The sequence below is a fragment of the Sebastes umbrosus genome, chromosome 23 (assembly GCF_015220745.1).
Source record: "Sebastes umbrosus isolate fSebUmb1 chromosome 23, fSebUmb1.pri, whole genome shotgun sequence".
NCBI lineage: Eukaryota > Metazoa > Chordata > Actinopteri > Perciformes > Sebastidae > Sebastes > Sebastes umbrosus.
This window is the reverse complement of record NC_051291.1, coordinates 20,134,003-20,148,933: the sequence shown is the minus strand read 5'-3', so window position 1 is coordinate 20,148,933 and position 14,931 is coordinate 20,134,003. Positions and strand designations below refer to the sequence as shown.

Sequence of the window (14,931 nt, the reverse complement as noted above, 5' to 3'; positions counted from 1 at the left end):
TCGTGTTCTACCCTCTGTTAACGTGTCGTGTTCTACCGTCTGTTAGCGTGTTATGTTCTACTCTCTGATAGTGTGTAGTGTTCTACCGTCTGTTAGCGCGTTGTGTTCTACTGTCTGTTAGCGTGTCATGTTCTACTGTCTGATAGTGTGTAGTGTTCTACCGTCTGTTAGCGTGTAGTGTTTTCACCGTCTGTTAGCGTGCAGTGTTCTACCGTCTGTTAGTGTCTAGTGTTCTACCGTCTGTTAGTGTCTAGTGTTCTAACGTCTGTTAGTGTCTAGCGTTCTACCGTCTGTTAGCGTGTAGCGTTCTACTGTCTGTTAGTGTCTAGTGTTCTACCGTCTGTTAGTGTCTAGTGTTCTAACGTCTGTTAGTGTCTAGTGTTCTACCGTCTGTTAACGTGTAGCGTTCTACCGTCTGTTAGCGTGTAGTGTTCTACCGTCTGTTAGCATCTAGTGTTCTACCGTCTATTAGCGTCTAGTGTTCTACCCTCTGTTAGTGTCTAGTGTTGTACCGTCTGTTAGCGTTTAGTGTTGTACCGTCTGTTAGCGTCTAGTGTTCTACCCTCTGTTAGTGTCTAGTGTTCTACCGTCTGTTAGTGTCTAGTGTTGTACCGTCTGTTAGCGTCTAGTGTTCTACCCTCTATTAGCGTTTAGTGTTGTACCGTCTGTTAGCGTCTAGTGTTCTACCCTCTGTTAGCGCGTCGTGTTCTACCGTCTGCTAGCGTGTAGTGTTCTACCCTCTGTTAGCGCGTCGTGTTCTACCGTCTGTTAGCGTGTTATGTTCTACTGTCTGATAGTGTGTAGTGTTCTACCATCTGTTAGTGTGTAGTGTTTTCACCGTCTGTTAGCATGCAGTGTTCTACCGTCTGTTAGTGTCTAGTGTTCTACCGTCTGTTAGTGTCTAGTGTTCTACCGTCTGTTAGCGTGTCGTGTTCTACCGTCTGTTAGCGTGTTGTGTTCTACCGTCTGATAGTGTGTAGTGTTCTACCACATGTTAGTGTGTCGTGTTCTACCGTCTGTTAACGTGTAGCGTTCTACCGTCTGTTAGCGTGTAGTGTTCTACCGTCTGTTAGCATCTAGTGTTCTACCGTCTATTAGCGTCTAGTGTTCTACCCTCTGTTAGTGTCTAGTGTTGTACCGTCTGTTAGCGTTTAGTGTTGTACCGTCTGTTAGCGTCTAGTGTTCTACCCTCTATTAGTGTCTAGTGTTCTACCGTCTGTTAGTGTCTAGTGTTGTACCGTCTGTTAGCGTCTAGTGTTCTACCCTCTGTTAGCGTTTAGTGTTGTACCGTCTGTTAGCGTCTAGTGTTCTACCCTCTGTTAGCGCGTCGTGTTCTACCGTCTGCTAGCGTGTAGTGTTCTACCCTCTGTTAGCGCGTCGTGTTCTACCGTCTGTTAGCGTGTTATGTTCTACTGTCTGATAGTGTGTAGTGTTCTACCGTCTGTTAGTGTGTAGTGTTTTCACCGTCTGTTAGCATGCAGTGTTCTACCGTCTGTTAGTGTCTAGTGTTCTACCGTCTGTTAGTGTCTAGTGTTCTACTGTCTGTTAGCGTGTCGTGTTCTACCGTCTGTTAGCGTGTTGTGTTCTACCGTCTGATAGTGTGTAGTGTTCTACCACATGTTAGTGTGTCGTGTTCTACCCTCTGTTAACGTGTCGTGTTCTACCGTCTGTTAGCGTGTTATGTTCTACTGTCTGATAGTGTGTAGTGTTCTACTGTCTGTTAGCGCGTTGTGTTCTACTGTCTGTTAGCGTGTCATGTTCTACTGTCTGATAGTGTGTAGTGTTCTACCGTCTGTTAGCGTGTAGTGTTCTACCGTCTGTTAGTGTCTAGTGTTCTACCGTCTGTTAGTGTCTAGTGTTCTACCGTCTGTTAGTGTCTAGTGTTCTAACGTCTGTTAGTGTCTAGCGTTCTACCGTCTGTTAGCGTGTAGTGTTCTACCGTCTGTTAGTGTCTAGTGTTCTACCGTCTGTTAGTGTCTAGTGTTCTAACGTCTGTTAGTGTCTAGTGTTCTACCGTCTGTTAGCGTGTAGCGTTCTACCGTCTGTTAGCGTGTAGTGTTCTACCATCTGTTAGCGTCTAGTGTTCTACCGTCTGTTAGTGTCTAGTGTTCTACCGTCTGTTAGTGTCTAGTGTTCTAACGTCTGTTAGTGTCTAGCGTTCTACCGTCTGTTAGCGTGTAGCGTTCTACCGTCTGTTAGTGTCTAATGTTCTACCGTCTGTTAGTGTCTAGTGTTCTACCGTCTGTTAGCGTCTAGTGTTCTACCGTCTATTAGCGTCTAGTGTTCTACCCTCTGTTAGTGTCTAGTGTTGTACCGTCTGTTAGCGTTTAGTGTTGTACCGTCTGTTAGCGTCTAGTGTTCTACCCTCTGTTAGTGTCTAGTGTTCTACCGTCTGTTAGTGTCTAGTGTTGTACCGTCTGTTAGCGTCTAGTGTTCTACCCTCTGTTAGCGTTTAGTGTTGTACCGTCTGTTAGCGTCTAGTGTTCTACCCTCTGTTAGCGCGTCGTGTTCTACCGTCTGCTAGCGTGTAATGTTCTACCCTCTGTTAGCGCGTCGTGTTCTACCGTCTGTTAGCGTGTTATGTTCTACTGTCTGATAGTGTGTAGTGTTCTACCGTCTGTTAGTGTGTAGTGTTTTCACCATCTGTTAGCATGCAGTGTTCTACCGTCTGTTAGTGTCTAATGTTCTACCGTCTGTTAGTGTCTAGTGTTCTACCGTCTGTTAGCGTGTCGTGTTCTACCGTCTGTTAGCGTGTTGTTCTACCGTCTGATAGTGTGTAGTGTTCTACCACATGTTAGTGTGTCGTGTTCTACCCTCTGTTAACGTGTCGTGTTCTACCGTCTGTTAGCGTGTTATGTTCTACTGTCTGATAGTGTGTAGTGTTCTACCGTCTGTTAGCGCGTTGTGTTCTACTGTCTGTTAGTGTGTCATGTTCTACTGTCTGATAGTGTGTAGTGTTCTACCGTCTGTTAGCGTGTAGTGTTTTCACCGTCTGTTAGCGTGCAGTGTTCTACCGTCTGTTAGTGTCTAGTGTTCTACTGTCTGTTAGTGTCTAGTGTTCTAACGTCTGTTAGTGTCTAGCGTTCTACCATCTGTTAGCGTGTAGCGTTCTACCGTCTGTTAGTGTCTAGTGTTCTATCGTCTGTTAGTGTCTAGTGTTCTAACGTCTGTTAGTGTCTAGTGTTCTACCGTCTGTTAGCGTGTAGCGTTCTACCGTCTGTTAGCGTGTAGTGTTCTACCATCTGTTAGCGTCTAGTGTTCTACCGTCTGTCAGTGTCTAGTGTTCTACCGTCTGTTAGTGTCTAGTGTTCTAACGTCTGTTAATGTCTAGCGTTCTACCGTCTGTTAGCGTGTAGCGTTCTACCGTCTGTTAGTGTCTAATGTTCTACCGTCTGTTAGTGTCTAGTGTTCTACCGTCTGTTAGCTTCTAGTGTTCTACCGTCTATTAGCGTCTAGTGTTCTACCCTCTGTTAGTGTCTAGTGTTGTACCGTCTGTTAGCGTTTAGTGTTGTACCGTCTGTTAGCGTCTAGTGTTCTACCCTCTGTTAGTGTCTAGTGTTCTACCGTCTGTTAGTGTCTAGTGTTGTACCGTCTGTTAGTGTCTAGTGTTCTACCCTCTGTTAGCGTTTAGTGTTGTACCGTCTGTTAGCGTCTAGTGTTCTACCCTCTGTTAGCGCATCGTGTTCTACCGTCTGCTATCGTGTAGTGTTCTACCGTCTGTTAGCGTCTAGTGTTCTACCGTCTGTTAGCGTGTAGTGTTCTACCGTCTGTTAGCGTGTAGTGTTCTACCGTCTGTTAGCGTGTAGTGTTCTACCATCTGTTAGAATCTAATGTTCTACCGTCTGTTAGTGTCTAATGTTCTACCATCTGTTAGCGTGTAGTTTTCTACCGTTTGTTAGCGTGTAGTGTTCTACCGTCCGTCGTTATTAATAATAATAATGATAATAATAATAATAATAATAATAATAATAAATAACACTTGTCAAACTTAAGAGCAAAGTTCTTTCCAGATTAAAGGATTTACAGAATAAAAATGAAAAATATCTGAATCCCATGTAATTTATGCCTCACCCTGCCCCATATGACATATAAACATAAAATGGACGTGCAAGTGCAACATAATAGAAATAACTAAATAAAATGGTCGGTTCTCCTCCTCCCTCACCAGCCTCCAGTAAAGTACAGATGGGTCAGACCGGACTCACCTGGACTCACCTGCCGCCTCTTTTCACCTGCAGCTCCTGACATCACAGTGACCCATCATTTATCAACTGAACCCAGCAGGAAACACTGATATTTTATCTTGATGAAGCTGATTATTAGGGATAATTAAGGGCAGATATGAGGGTTATTTGGTTTTATCAGAACTAATTTAACAGTTTCTGACCAGTTCAGTTTAAGGTGAGCACAGAGGATCAATAATTATAATAATTATTGTTATTATTATTATCTTCAGGACTAACTCGTTCTCTAGTTAGTGAAAATGAATCATGGTGTGATGGTGTTTAATGTGTGAGGACGTGGCAGGACGCGCTCTCTGCTGCCGCTGCAAACAGCCAATGACAAGCGAGTGCGATGACCGAGCCCTCTGACGTCAGCAACCAAAGGGCGCCTGCTGAAGTGGACCAATCGAATCAGGAGAAGTGTTCCAGAAGGCTTCGGATTGGCTGCGGCAGCACGGAGACGGTTCTGCGGGGCCGGAGTGTGTGATGGTCGGCCAAGAGGAGAGAGAAGCACCGGGAGGGAGAAGCAAAGCGAGAGTCCAGGTGAAGAGTCCAGGTGAAGAGTCCAGGTGAAGAGACCAGGTGCACACAGGTAAGGGATGCAGATACATCAGAGTGAACTTCGTTATGACAGTTTAAAAGTTATCATACAAATAACAAACAGAGATAAACAAGACAAATAATACCAGTTAATATATAAATCACATGTTACATGTTAAGAGAATATTAAGAGAGCAGACAGGGAGATTATTTTACATTATATATATATATATATATATATATATATATATATATACACAGTATGATGATTTTCTCTATAATGTAACGTAATGTAGTAAAGTAGTAAAGTAACTCAAAACGATCAGTAGTACTGGAAGTAGTTAGATCAATCACTTTAGTAGAAGTATCAATACTGTAAAAAAAAAAATGACTGAAGTAAAAGTACATAAGTACTAGCAATAAAACGTTCTTAAAGTATCAAAAGAAAACATTATGTAATATGAATTCTGTCAGTGTTTGATTGTATTATTAGATGTTTTAATATGTAAGTAGTACTTAAATGTTGTAACTAGTTGAGTTTAAAATAATTCATATATTGTTGGCTATTTTAATATTCAAACATATTTTATAAGCTGGTCGTTTATTTTCTTTGTAAAATCGTAAAGTAACTGAAACAGTCAGATAAATGTAGTGCAGTAAAAAGTACAATACTTCCCTCTACTTATACTGAAGTATCTCTAAATTGTACAGTACTTGAGTAAATGTACTTAGTTACTCTCCATCACTGTTGTGTGTGTGTGTGTATATATATTAATTAATTTATGATTGTGTCTCTGTGGAGGTCGGAGATGTTTCTATATATAATATATATATAATATATGTTTCTGTGTGTTGTTAATAATATCCGTCTCTGTCAGTTTGTCAGGATGATCCGACCGTTCCTGATGTGTTTCGTCCTCTGCGTCGTCTATGGCAGCTCTAAACCCACAGAGAAGGGTCGAGTTCACGAGGAAGTACCTCTCAGCAACCTCGATCATGACGACGAGAAAGACCACGAATATGACCACGAAGCTTTTCTAGGTAAAGAGCAGGCCAAAATCTTTGACAAGCTGCCGCCACAGGAGAGCAAACGGAGGCTCGGGTGAGTTCCTTCATCTTTAATGTTATATACTCCTATAGAAACCCTGTATGCTCTCTAACCTTTGCACCTGCAGGTGTCACCTGTGTGCTGCAGGTGTGTCTTCCTGTCAACGTGTTCACTCAACTGGAAATCCTGTGGTTTTTATTTCCTGGTTCCTGGTGGAAACATCCACAACTAGTTCAACAAGTTCAGGCAGTTTGGAATAGTATTCACACTGAATAAAGTTTATTTAAGTTTATTGAAATGATTCAGTTCATTTAGTGACACAAAGACTCCTGAAATAAGTCTGAGCCAACAGATTTACTGATGTTGAAACAAAGAAGGAACATTTTAACGATGGTTTACTAGAAATCTATTCGTCTTTTCACTCAGTCAATGTGAGTGTGAGACGTTTCAGTGACAGAGCTCATCAACACACTACTTCTAGAGTAATGATGATCAGGGGTGGACATTTGTCTTCAGACTAAAATAACGCTGTGTGTCTGTGTGCAGCATCATCGTGGACAAAATCGACACTAACAAAGACGGTTACATCACCGAAGAGGAGATGAGGGTTTGGATCAGAGCGGCTCAGTTGAAACAAGTTTATAGCGGCGTGGAGACACAGTATGAAGACCTTGATGCGAACAAGGACGGTGTGATCAACTGGGAGGAGTATAAGAAGGTCACGTTCGCCGGTCATCTGGGTAAAGAGTCTGCTATTAATAAGTCACATTCACATCAGTCTGTTATTAATAAGTCACATTCACATCAACAGTCTGCTATTAATAAGTCCCATTCACATCAGTCTGCTATTAATAAGTCCCATTCACATCAGTCTGTTATTAATAAGTCACATTCACATCAGTCTGTTATTAATAAGTCACATTCACATCAACAGTCTGCTATTAATAAGTCACATTCACATCAGTCTGCTATTAATAAGTCACATTCACATCAGTCTGCTATTAATAAGTCACATTCACATCAGTCTGTTATTAATAAGTCACATTCACATCAGTCTGCTATTAATAAGTCACATTCACATCAGTCTGTTATTAATAAGTCACATTCACATCAACAGTCTGCTATTAATAAGTCACATTCATATCAACAGTCAGCTATTAATAAGTCACAGTCACATCAACAGTCTGCTATTAATAAGTCACATTCACATCAACAGTCTGCTATTAATAAGTCACATTCACATCAACAGTCTGCTATTAATAAGTCACTTGAATTGATTGGCTTTCTGACTGAGTGTATGATTGATTACCTCTACTAGATGAACCCACTGACGGTGAATTTAACTACACTGACATGATGGTGAAGGACGAGAGACGTTTCAAAGCCGCAGACAGAAATGGAGATGTGAAGTTAAACAAAGAAGAGCTTGGAGCTTTTCTTTATCCTGAAGAATTCGACTCCATGCACAACGTTTTGGCGGAGGTAAGAGTGATATCACTGAGGTAATGTCACTGAGGTTATGTCACTGAGGTGATGTCACTGAGGCTCAGGTGGTTCAGGTTCAGGTGACTTTATTTGTTCCCATAGGTAGATTTGTTTTGCAAATTAGAGGATGACATCCGTATTGACAATAAGGTAGAGCACAGACAAGAGACAGACATACCAAAAACATGACAAGGAGTACTCAAAGGCTTACTGGGATCAGAACCCAGCAAAAAGAAGGCCACAAGAACAATATAAAGAAAAAAAGACACTGGAATATCAGGACAAAAAAGACACAATAAATGAGAAAAGGGATAAACTTTCCATAAATATGTGCAAAAGCTGCTAGGACTTATTTAAATGAACAATTGCAGCTGGAATAAATCTGTTCCTGTAGCGCTTTGTTCTACACCTTGGGACCCCAAATATATTGAATACCCTTTTCCTGCCTTTTAGTAAGAGATGTTGTGAATGAGGAAATAGAGTGATTTAATATGACGTTTGTGCTTTCACCTGGCTTTTCCCTGACATCATGTGTCCGCTGACTTTCACAGGAAACGCTCGAGGAAATTGACACGAACGGAGACGGTTTCATCGACATGAAGGAGTACATTGGTAAGACCATTTATTCAAGTTATGGTCCTGGGTGGAGGAGACAGCAGTTAATTTTGAGAAGGAGTGTGGAGGAGGTGGAGGAGGTGAAGATGGGTGGAGTAGAGTTTGGCTGTTCACATTGTAGCTTAATTAAAGCTTCTACTGGTTTGTTCACTGTTGGTAAAGATTTACAGATGTGTCTAAAGGATCATTGCTCAGTGAGAATGATGTCCATGATGAGTTTAAGGGATCACTGCTCAGTGTGACTGATAAGGTTTCTGCTCTAATCGAGGCTCTCGTTAACTCGTCTGTAGATGACCTCTACACTCCACAGGAGGGAGAACCAGAACCAGACTGGTTGGGGTCGGAGCGTCAGGATTTTAAAGAGCAGAAAGACAAAAACAAAGATGGAAAGATGGACAAACAAGAGATTCTGGCCTGGATTCTTCCCACTGATGAACCCCTCGCTGACAATGAGGCCAAACACCTTATGAAAGAGTCTGACGCCAACAAGGTGGGATGTGTTTACGTTATTCACCACTTCATATCTACCTGTTTAACTCACTTTAATCCACAAGTCGGACAAGCTAGACCTGGGAGGGGAGCTCGCTGGCGAGCGTCTTGTGGCCAGGCCTTGGCTGATGGGGCCCGGCCGGGCACAGCCCGAAGAAACAGAGAAACAGAGTTGCCCAGGGTGAGAGGTGCCGGGCGGGTGTGGGGATACTCGCGAGCCCCCGGCTGAGCACCAATGTGTTGGAGGTCTCCCCTGAGAACGAGAGGGTCACCTCTCTCTTATATATCTCTTATGCACCAAACAGCAGCTCATCTGTTGGCTTCATTGAACTGTGACCTTCAGCAGCACTGGTGCGGTATGCAGCCGAGTGTGAAGCGGTCGGGATGAGAGTCAGCACCTCCAAGTCTGAGGCCATGGTTCTCTGCTAGGAAACGGTGGACTGCTCCTCCAGGTTGGGAGTGAGTCTTTGCACCAAGAGAGGGAGTTCAAGTATCTCTGGGTCTTGTTCACCAGTGAGGATAAAATAGAGCGGGAGATGGATCTACGTTCCAATCCTCACCTCTGGTCATGAGCTTTGGGTATTAGCCGAAAGAATGAGATCGCGGATACAAGCGGCTGAAATGAGTTTCCTTTATAGGGTGGCTGGGCTCAGCCTTAGAGAGAGGGTGAGGAGCTCAGTCTTAGAGAGAGGGTGAGGAGCTCAGTCTTAGAGAGAGGGTGAGGAGCTCAGTGTTAGAGAGAGGGTGAGGAGCTCAGCCTTAGAGAGAAGATGAGGAGCTCAGCCTTAGAGAGAGGGTGAGGAGCTCAGTCTTAGAGAGAGGGTGAGGAGCTCAGTGTTAGAGAGAGGGTGAGGAGCTCAGTGTTAGAGAGAGGGTGAGGAGCTCAGCCTTAGAGAGAAGATGAGGAGCTCAGCCTTAGAGAGAGGGTGAGGAGCTCAGTCTTAGAGAGAGGGTGAGGAGCTCAGTGTTAGAGAGAGGGTGAGGAGCTCAGCCTTAGAGAGAAGATGAGGAGCTCAGCCTTAGAGAGAGGGTGAGGAGCTCAGTCTTAGAGAGAGGGTGAGGAGCTCAGCCTTAGAGAGAAGATGAGGAGCTCAGCCTTAGAGAGAAGATGAGGAGCTCAGCCTTAGAGAGAGGGTGAGGAGCTCAGTGTTAGAGAGAGGGTGAGGAGCTCAGTCTTAGAGAGAGGGTGATGAGCTCATTTTTACCCGTTTACCTGTCTAACACCTGTTTTTTTATGTCTCTGTTCAGGATGCAAAACTCACAAAACAGGAAATCCTCGACAAATACGAGGTGTTTGTTGGAAGCCAGGTGACGGACTACGGCAACGCTTTACTAGAACACGATGAGTTCTAGTGGCAAAACCTGATCTTACTCATGTTCTGGATTTAAAACTTTGAGACTTGTGTTACTTTCAAAAACAGATTTGACAGGATAATTTGATCTTTTTGTAATATATCCACCTTTAGGACTTTATATTACGTCCATGTTCGGTTTGTTTCTGCTCCTCTCTCTGGTTCGTTGTTCTTGTTAAAGGTTTATTTTTCTGCTGCTGTGATCAGTTTACTGACCTCTCCTCCCCCAGTTTTTATCTGTACATTTTCTGTTTTCTTTCATTTCTGTTTATGATTCCACTGAATGATTTATGCACTTATTTGTAAGACTAAATAGTCGGACAGTTCAGAACAAAGTCAAAAGCTCTGGAAATGCCATGAAGAATAATTGTTTCTCTACATTTTATATCACTGTAAGGCTAATTTACACCAGTTTGTCTTGAATCCGCACACAGACAGAAAGTCAGTCATTCATATTTTGGACTAAATGCTGTACTTTGACTTTTACAGCCTCTTTATCAATAAACATTTAAAAATGCTGTGTTTGTTTTGAGTGAACGAACCCTTTAATGATGAATAGTGTGAATAGTTGAATCTATATTCAGTGCTGATATAAGAGCTGTATTATTACACAGTCTAAATTTCCCAAAAGTAAAAGTAACAGAGAACCAACAAACTTTTAATAATATTTTTTATTAGATTTTTTATGTTGCCTTTTGTCTAAACAAAGATGTTCTACAGTCAAATAAATATCGTCACAAGAACCTTGTTATATTTACATGTTGTCTTGTCAGAAATGACAAAAAAAGACCTGTAAAAGTCTTTATAGGTAAAGTTGATTGAATGTCCTTCTGTCTTCGGTTTTATTTTGATGCCGACATTAAGAAGCTGTGGACACTGAAGAGACTTCAGTCTTTGAAGAGACTTCAGATGATTCGTCCATTTTCTTTCCAAAGACCGTCTCCATGATGCAGGAATTAAACTGGGGAGAAAAACAACGATACCGACATTTTATTACCACCTCTAATCAGGTCTGACCCGAGTACAGCCGGAGAAATAAGAAACACAACGAAACACAGCGAGACGCACATCAACAGCATCAACAACAAGTTACATGTATATACAAGTTATTATGTCTATTTAATCAGGTCTGACCCGAGTACATCCGGAGAAATAAGACACACAACGAAACACAGCGAGACGCACATCGACAGCATCAGACACAATCTGAGACATCTTCTCTAAACAAAACTACAAGTTATTATAACGTATATTTAATCAGGTCTGACCCGAGTACAGCCGGAGAAATAAGACACACAATGAAACGCAGAGCTCCAGCGAACAGGTTAACCTGCTAACCTGTCTACGAGCCGCTCACCTGTTTGTTTTAGGGTTAACCTGCTTATCTTTCTACTACTTGCTCACCTGTTTGTTCAGGAAGGCGTAGATGAGCGGGTTGTAGACACAAGAGCTCTTGGAGAAAAACGCCGGGATGGTGACGAGTCGGTAATCCTTGTTCTCGTCTGAAGAGTAGGCGAAGTAGAGAGCGGCGAGGGCGTACGGACCGTAACACGTGAGGAAGGATCCCACCATGACCACGATCATCCTCGACACTTCCTTCTCCGCCTTCTGGGTGGATTCCGACTCCTGCTGCTGTGCTGCTACCTGAGACACAGGAAAGAAGACCAGGACCGTAATCAGTGATGGATGATTGATTGATTGATTGATTGATTGATTGGTTGATTGATTGATTGATTGATTGATTGATTGATTGATTGATTGATTGTCTGTCTGTCTGTCTGGCTGGCTGGCTGACTGACTGACTGACTGACTGATTGGTTGGTTGAATGACTGACTGACTGACTGACTGACTTATTGATTGATTGATTGATTGATTGATTGATTGATTGATTGATTGTCTGTCTGTCTGTCTGGCTGGCTGACTGACTGACTGATTGGTTGGTTGAATGACTGACTGACTGACTGACTGACTTATTGATTGATTGATTGATTGATTGATTGATTGGTTGGTTGGTTGATTAACTGATTAGTCGATTGATTGATTAGATTGGACTCACGGCTCTGAGAGCTCCCAGTAACTGAGAGTAGGAGAAGATGATGATGGTGATCGGAGCGATGAAGCACGTCACCATCAGGAAGTTTGTGTAGCTGCTGCAGTTGAACTCCTCGTTGTGAGTGTACCAGTCGGGTCCACAGGAGCAGCCCAGACCTTCAGGGATGTACCTAAAAACCAAAAACAGGAGGCGTTCACACTTTCACGTTGAAAACATCAGGTCAGCGTCTCCTACAGGAGTGGCACCTACCTGCTCCAGCCAAAGAAAGGCGGCACGGCACAGCCGATCCCCATGACCCAGGTGAAGGCGACAGCAGCCAGAGCGTGGTTACTGTCGAACTTAAACACTCCAAACGGTTTACAGATGACCAGGTATCTCTCTAAAGACAAGACCGCCAAAGACCAGGCCGTCACCAGTCCTGCAGAGGACAGAAGACAATCAAACAGAGTAGTTGTACCAACTATCGACGTGTTTACATGCTGAGATCAAATCAAACTACCACTCAGGTGATTTTATTCACATATGGCTGAGAAAAGACAACGCATACTGCTATAGATCCCACAGAAGACTCCACAGCACATCTGGTGACATATAACATCTGTTTACCTACTTGCTGCTGATGTTACGTGTCTAAAAACATCTGTTTACCTACCTGCTGCTGATGTTACATGTCTTAAAACATCTGTTTATCTACCTGCTGCTGGTGTTACCTGTCATATAACATCAGTATACCTGCCTGCTGCTGATGTTACCTGTCTGAAAACATCTGTTCACCTACCTGTTGCTGATGTTACCTGTCTTAAAACATCTGTTTATATACCTGCTGCTGATGTTACCTGTCTTAAAACATCTGTTCACCTACCTGTTGCTGATGTTACCTGTCTTAAAATATCTGTTCATCTACCTGTTGCTGATGTTACCTGTCTTAAAACATTTGTTTACCTGCCTGCTGCTGAATAGACACAGGTGTATTTATGAAAGGAAAGGAAGCAGAGCTGATGTTACCTACCTGCTATAGAGCCCATGGCCGACTCCATGGCACACATGGTGTGACCCATGAAGAAGTAACCTCTCATGGTGGAAACAAACACCTGACTGACGGAGAAGGTGACGAAGATGAATCCCGCGAGGGAGATGTTGACGAGGATGTAGTTGAGAGGGACTCGGAGCTTCTTGTACTTGAGCGTGACGAAGAGAACGATGAAGTTTAGAGGCGTTCCAGCGAACAGGACGAAGCCCATGAAGATGGTCTGCAGGTGAAACGCCCATAGAGGGGCCAGGTAATACTGGGGCCCCTCAAAGGGACTCACTTTAGAAATGTTCTCGTAGAGGTGGAAGTGTTTCCCCATCGTGACCATGAGCTTTCTACCACACATAATGACTTTAGCCTCTTTATATACACCCATAAACCACTTACCTACACTTAAAGATTTACTCTGAAGAGCTGCTTTACTTTTTCTAAAGTCACATTTTAGGATTATCGTCACATTTATCTTGTTCTCTGTACGTCACTTTAATCTGTTTACAGACAGGATTTACAGTCAAAACCGGCTGATATCAACCAGTCTGTAACGTATTTATGTCGTTCAAGTATAAAGATACACAGTTTATAAATGTTGGAGACTGTGTGAAACTGAGAAATAAGGAAAGTAAAACCAAGACCCAAACAATTTAATTCTAACATGCTGAAAACTGAATATTCTGACAATAAACATTATGAACAATGTGAAGCTATTGTCTAAAACTGTTATAAATGGTGATGTGATTCTTTTATAAAGAACCTACCAGTGAAATAAATGAAATTGCATTTAAAAAGAAGACTGCTGGTTTTATTAAATAAATGTGTCAGAGAGAAAACCTCCATCATGTGAGAAAAATGTAACCCTTTTATTTACCGTACTAAAGTTAGTTTTGTTTATTATCCTTTGTGTCAATTATGAGACAAATAGCACCAGACTTAAAGACAGACATGTGTATCGTATCATGATACGAAGCAGCTCGCCACCGTGTTCATGTTCTTCTATTTTCTTATTCTTTGAAAACAAGCTTGTTTAGTTAAGTCAATGATGAACCTGATTAATCTGATTAAATTTCACATGTTCAACGGTTTAATCTTTAAACAACTAAATTAAACCTTTAACTAACCACTTCATCAAAGAATTAAACAATCATCTACTCATTAATTACATGTTGTAAACCAAACACAGATCGACACAGGACTTCTTCTCCTCTTTGTTTTTACCATTTATTTATATTTTAAGTTCCAGAAAATGTATCTATGATTATTATTATTATTATTATTATTAATAATAAGAAAAAATATAAATCTATTTTTGTTTTGATTGCATAGTTGACATCTTTGTTTCATGAAGTTTCCATGTGTGATTAATGATGTGTGTTGTATATTTTAGTGTGTAGTTGTTTATGATCATTCTAACATGTGTAAAGTGTCCGTATGAATAAATAAAATGTAGTTATGAAGTAGAAACCACAGTGATGTTGTCGTCAGCAGCAGCAACAGGTGGTCGGCAGAGAGAATCCAATAAGAACCTTTTCGTTTTCAGTCCGTGTGACCTCAGATCTAATTTAATAATCCGGATGTTTCCGATTTACCTGAGCAGGCCGTCCTCCTCAATCCTCGAAATCCTCAAAACATTCTCAAATAATCAGATTAGAGGCAAAAAAGACCTTATAACTCTGTCTAAACTGGTTTAAACCGGTTTAATCCGGAATGAACTAACTGGCCTGAAATGACGAAGGGTTAATCTGAGGACGAAGATGAAGGCATTAATCCTCCTTTTTAAAAGACCTCCACGTCTCCATCGTTTCTTCTTCACAGGACAATGAGTCAAATCAACAACACTCCTCTGCTCCTTCATCACTTCATCACTTCATCTCTTCATTACTTCATCTCTTCATCTCTTCATCTCTTCATTACTTCATTACTTCATCATTTTATCTCTTCAATACTTCATCTTCACAGGACAACGAGTCAAATCAACAACACTCCTCTGCTCCTTCATCACTTCATCACTTCATCTCTTCATCTCTTCATTACTTCATTACTTCATCACTTCATTACTTCATTACTTCATCACTTCATCTTCACAGGACAGAAGCTGAAA

At 42.0% G+C, this 14,931-nt stretch overlaps 2 protein-coding genes across 2 annotated transcripts; one reads left to right on the top strand and one right to left on the bottom strand.

The window, feature by feature from the left end:
• Positions 1 to 4,657: 4,657 nt before the first annotated feature.
• On the top strand, positions 4,658 to 10,270 carry calua (calumenin a). The gene is made up of 7 exons (XM_037760728.1): positions 4,658 to 4,815; positions 5,642 to 5,865; positions 6,358 to 6,551; positions 7,130 to 7,293; positions 7,848 to 7,908; positions 8,202 to 8,401; positions 9,649 to 10,270. Exons 2-7 carry the CDS (start codon positions 5,651 to 5,653, stop codon positions 9,751 to 9,753), a joined length of 939 nt encoding a protein of 312 aa, XP_037616656.1. The 5' UTR covers positions 4,658 to 4,815; positions 5,642 to 5,650; the 3' UTR covers positions 9,754 to 10,270.
• Positions 10,271 to 10,455: 185 nt separating this feature from the next.
• On the bottom strand, positions 10,456 to 13,183 carry opn1sw1 (opsin 1 (cone pigments), short-wave-sensitive 1). The gene is made up of 5 exons (XM_037760727.1): positions 12,816 to 13,183; positions 12,056 to 12,224; positions 11,810 to 11,975; positions 11,157 to 11,396; positions 10,456 to 10,713 (listed from the first exon to the last, which is right to left on the bottom strand). Exons 1-5 carry the CDS (start codon positions 13,180 to 13,182, stop codon positions 10,612 to 10,614), a joined length of 1,044 nt encoding a protein of 347 aa, XP_037616655.1. The 5' UTR covers position 13,183; the 3' UTR covers positions 10,456 to 10,611.
• Between the last annotated feature and the right edge of the window lie 1,748 nt (positions 13,184 to 14,931).

Bases quoted from the DNA above. Each gene is read 5' to 3' on its own strand.
- calua (XM_037760728.1), top strand. From the start codon at position 5,651: ATGATCCGACCGTTCCTGATGTGTTTCGTCCTCTGCGTCGTCTATGGC. The intron at 7,909-8,201 runs GTAAGACCATTT...ACTCGTCTGTAG, and splicing joins CGACATGAAGGAGTACATTG to ATGACCTCTACACTCCACAG. The intron at 8,402-9,648 runs GTGGGATGTGTT...GTCTCTGTTCAG, and splicing joins AAGAGTCTGACGCCAACAAG to GATGCAAAACTCACAAAACA.
- opn1sw1 (XM_037760727.1), bottom strand. From the start codon at position 13,182: ATGTGTGGTAGAAAGCTCATGGTCACGATGGGGAAACACTTCCACCTC. The intron at 11,976-12,055 runs GTAGGTGCCACT...TTTGGTTTTTAG, and splicing joins CCTTTCTTTGGCTGGAGCAG to GTACATCCCTGAAGGTCTGG. The intron at 10,714-11,156 runs GTGAGCAAGTAG...TTTTCTCCCCAG, and splicing joins ACGCCTTCCTGAACAAACAG to TTTAATTCCTGCATCATGGA.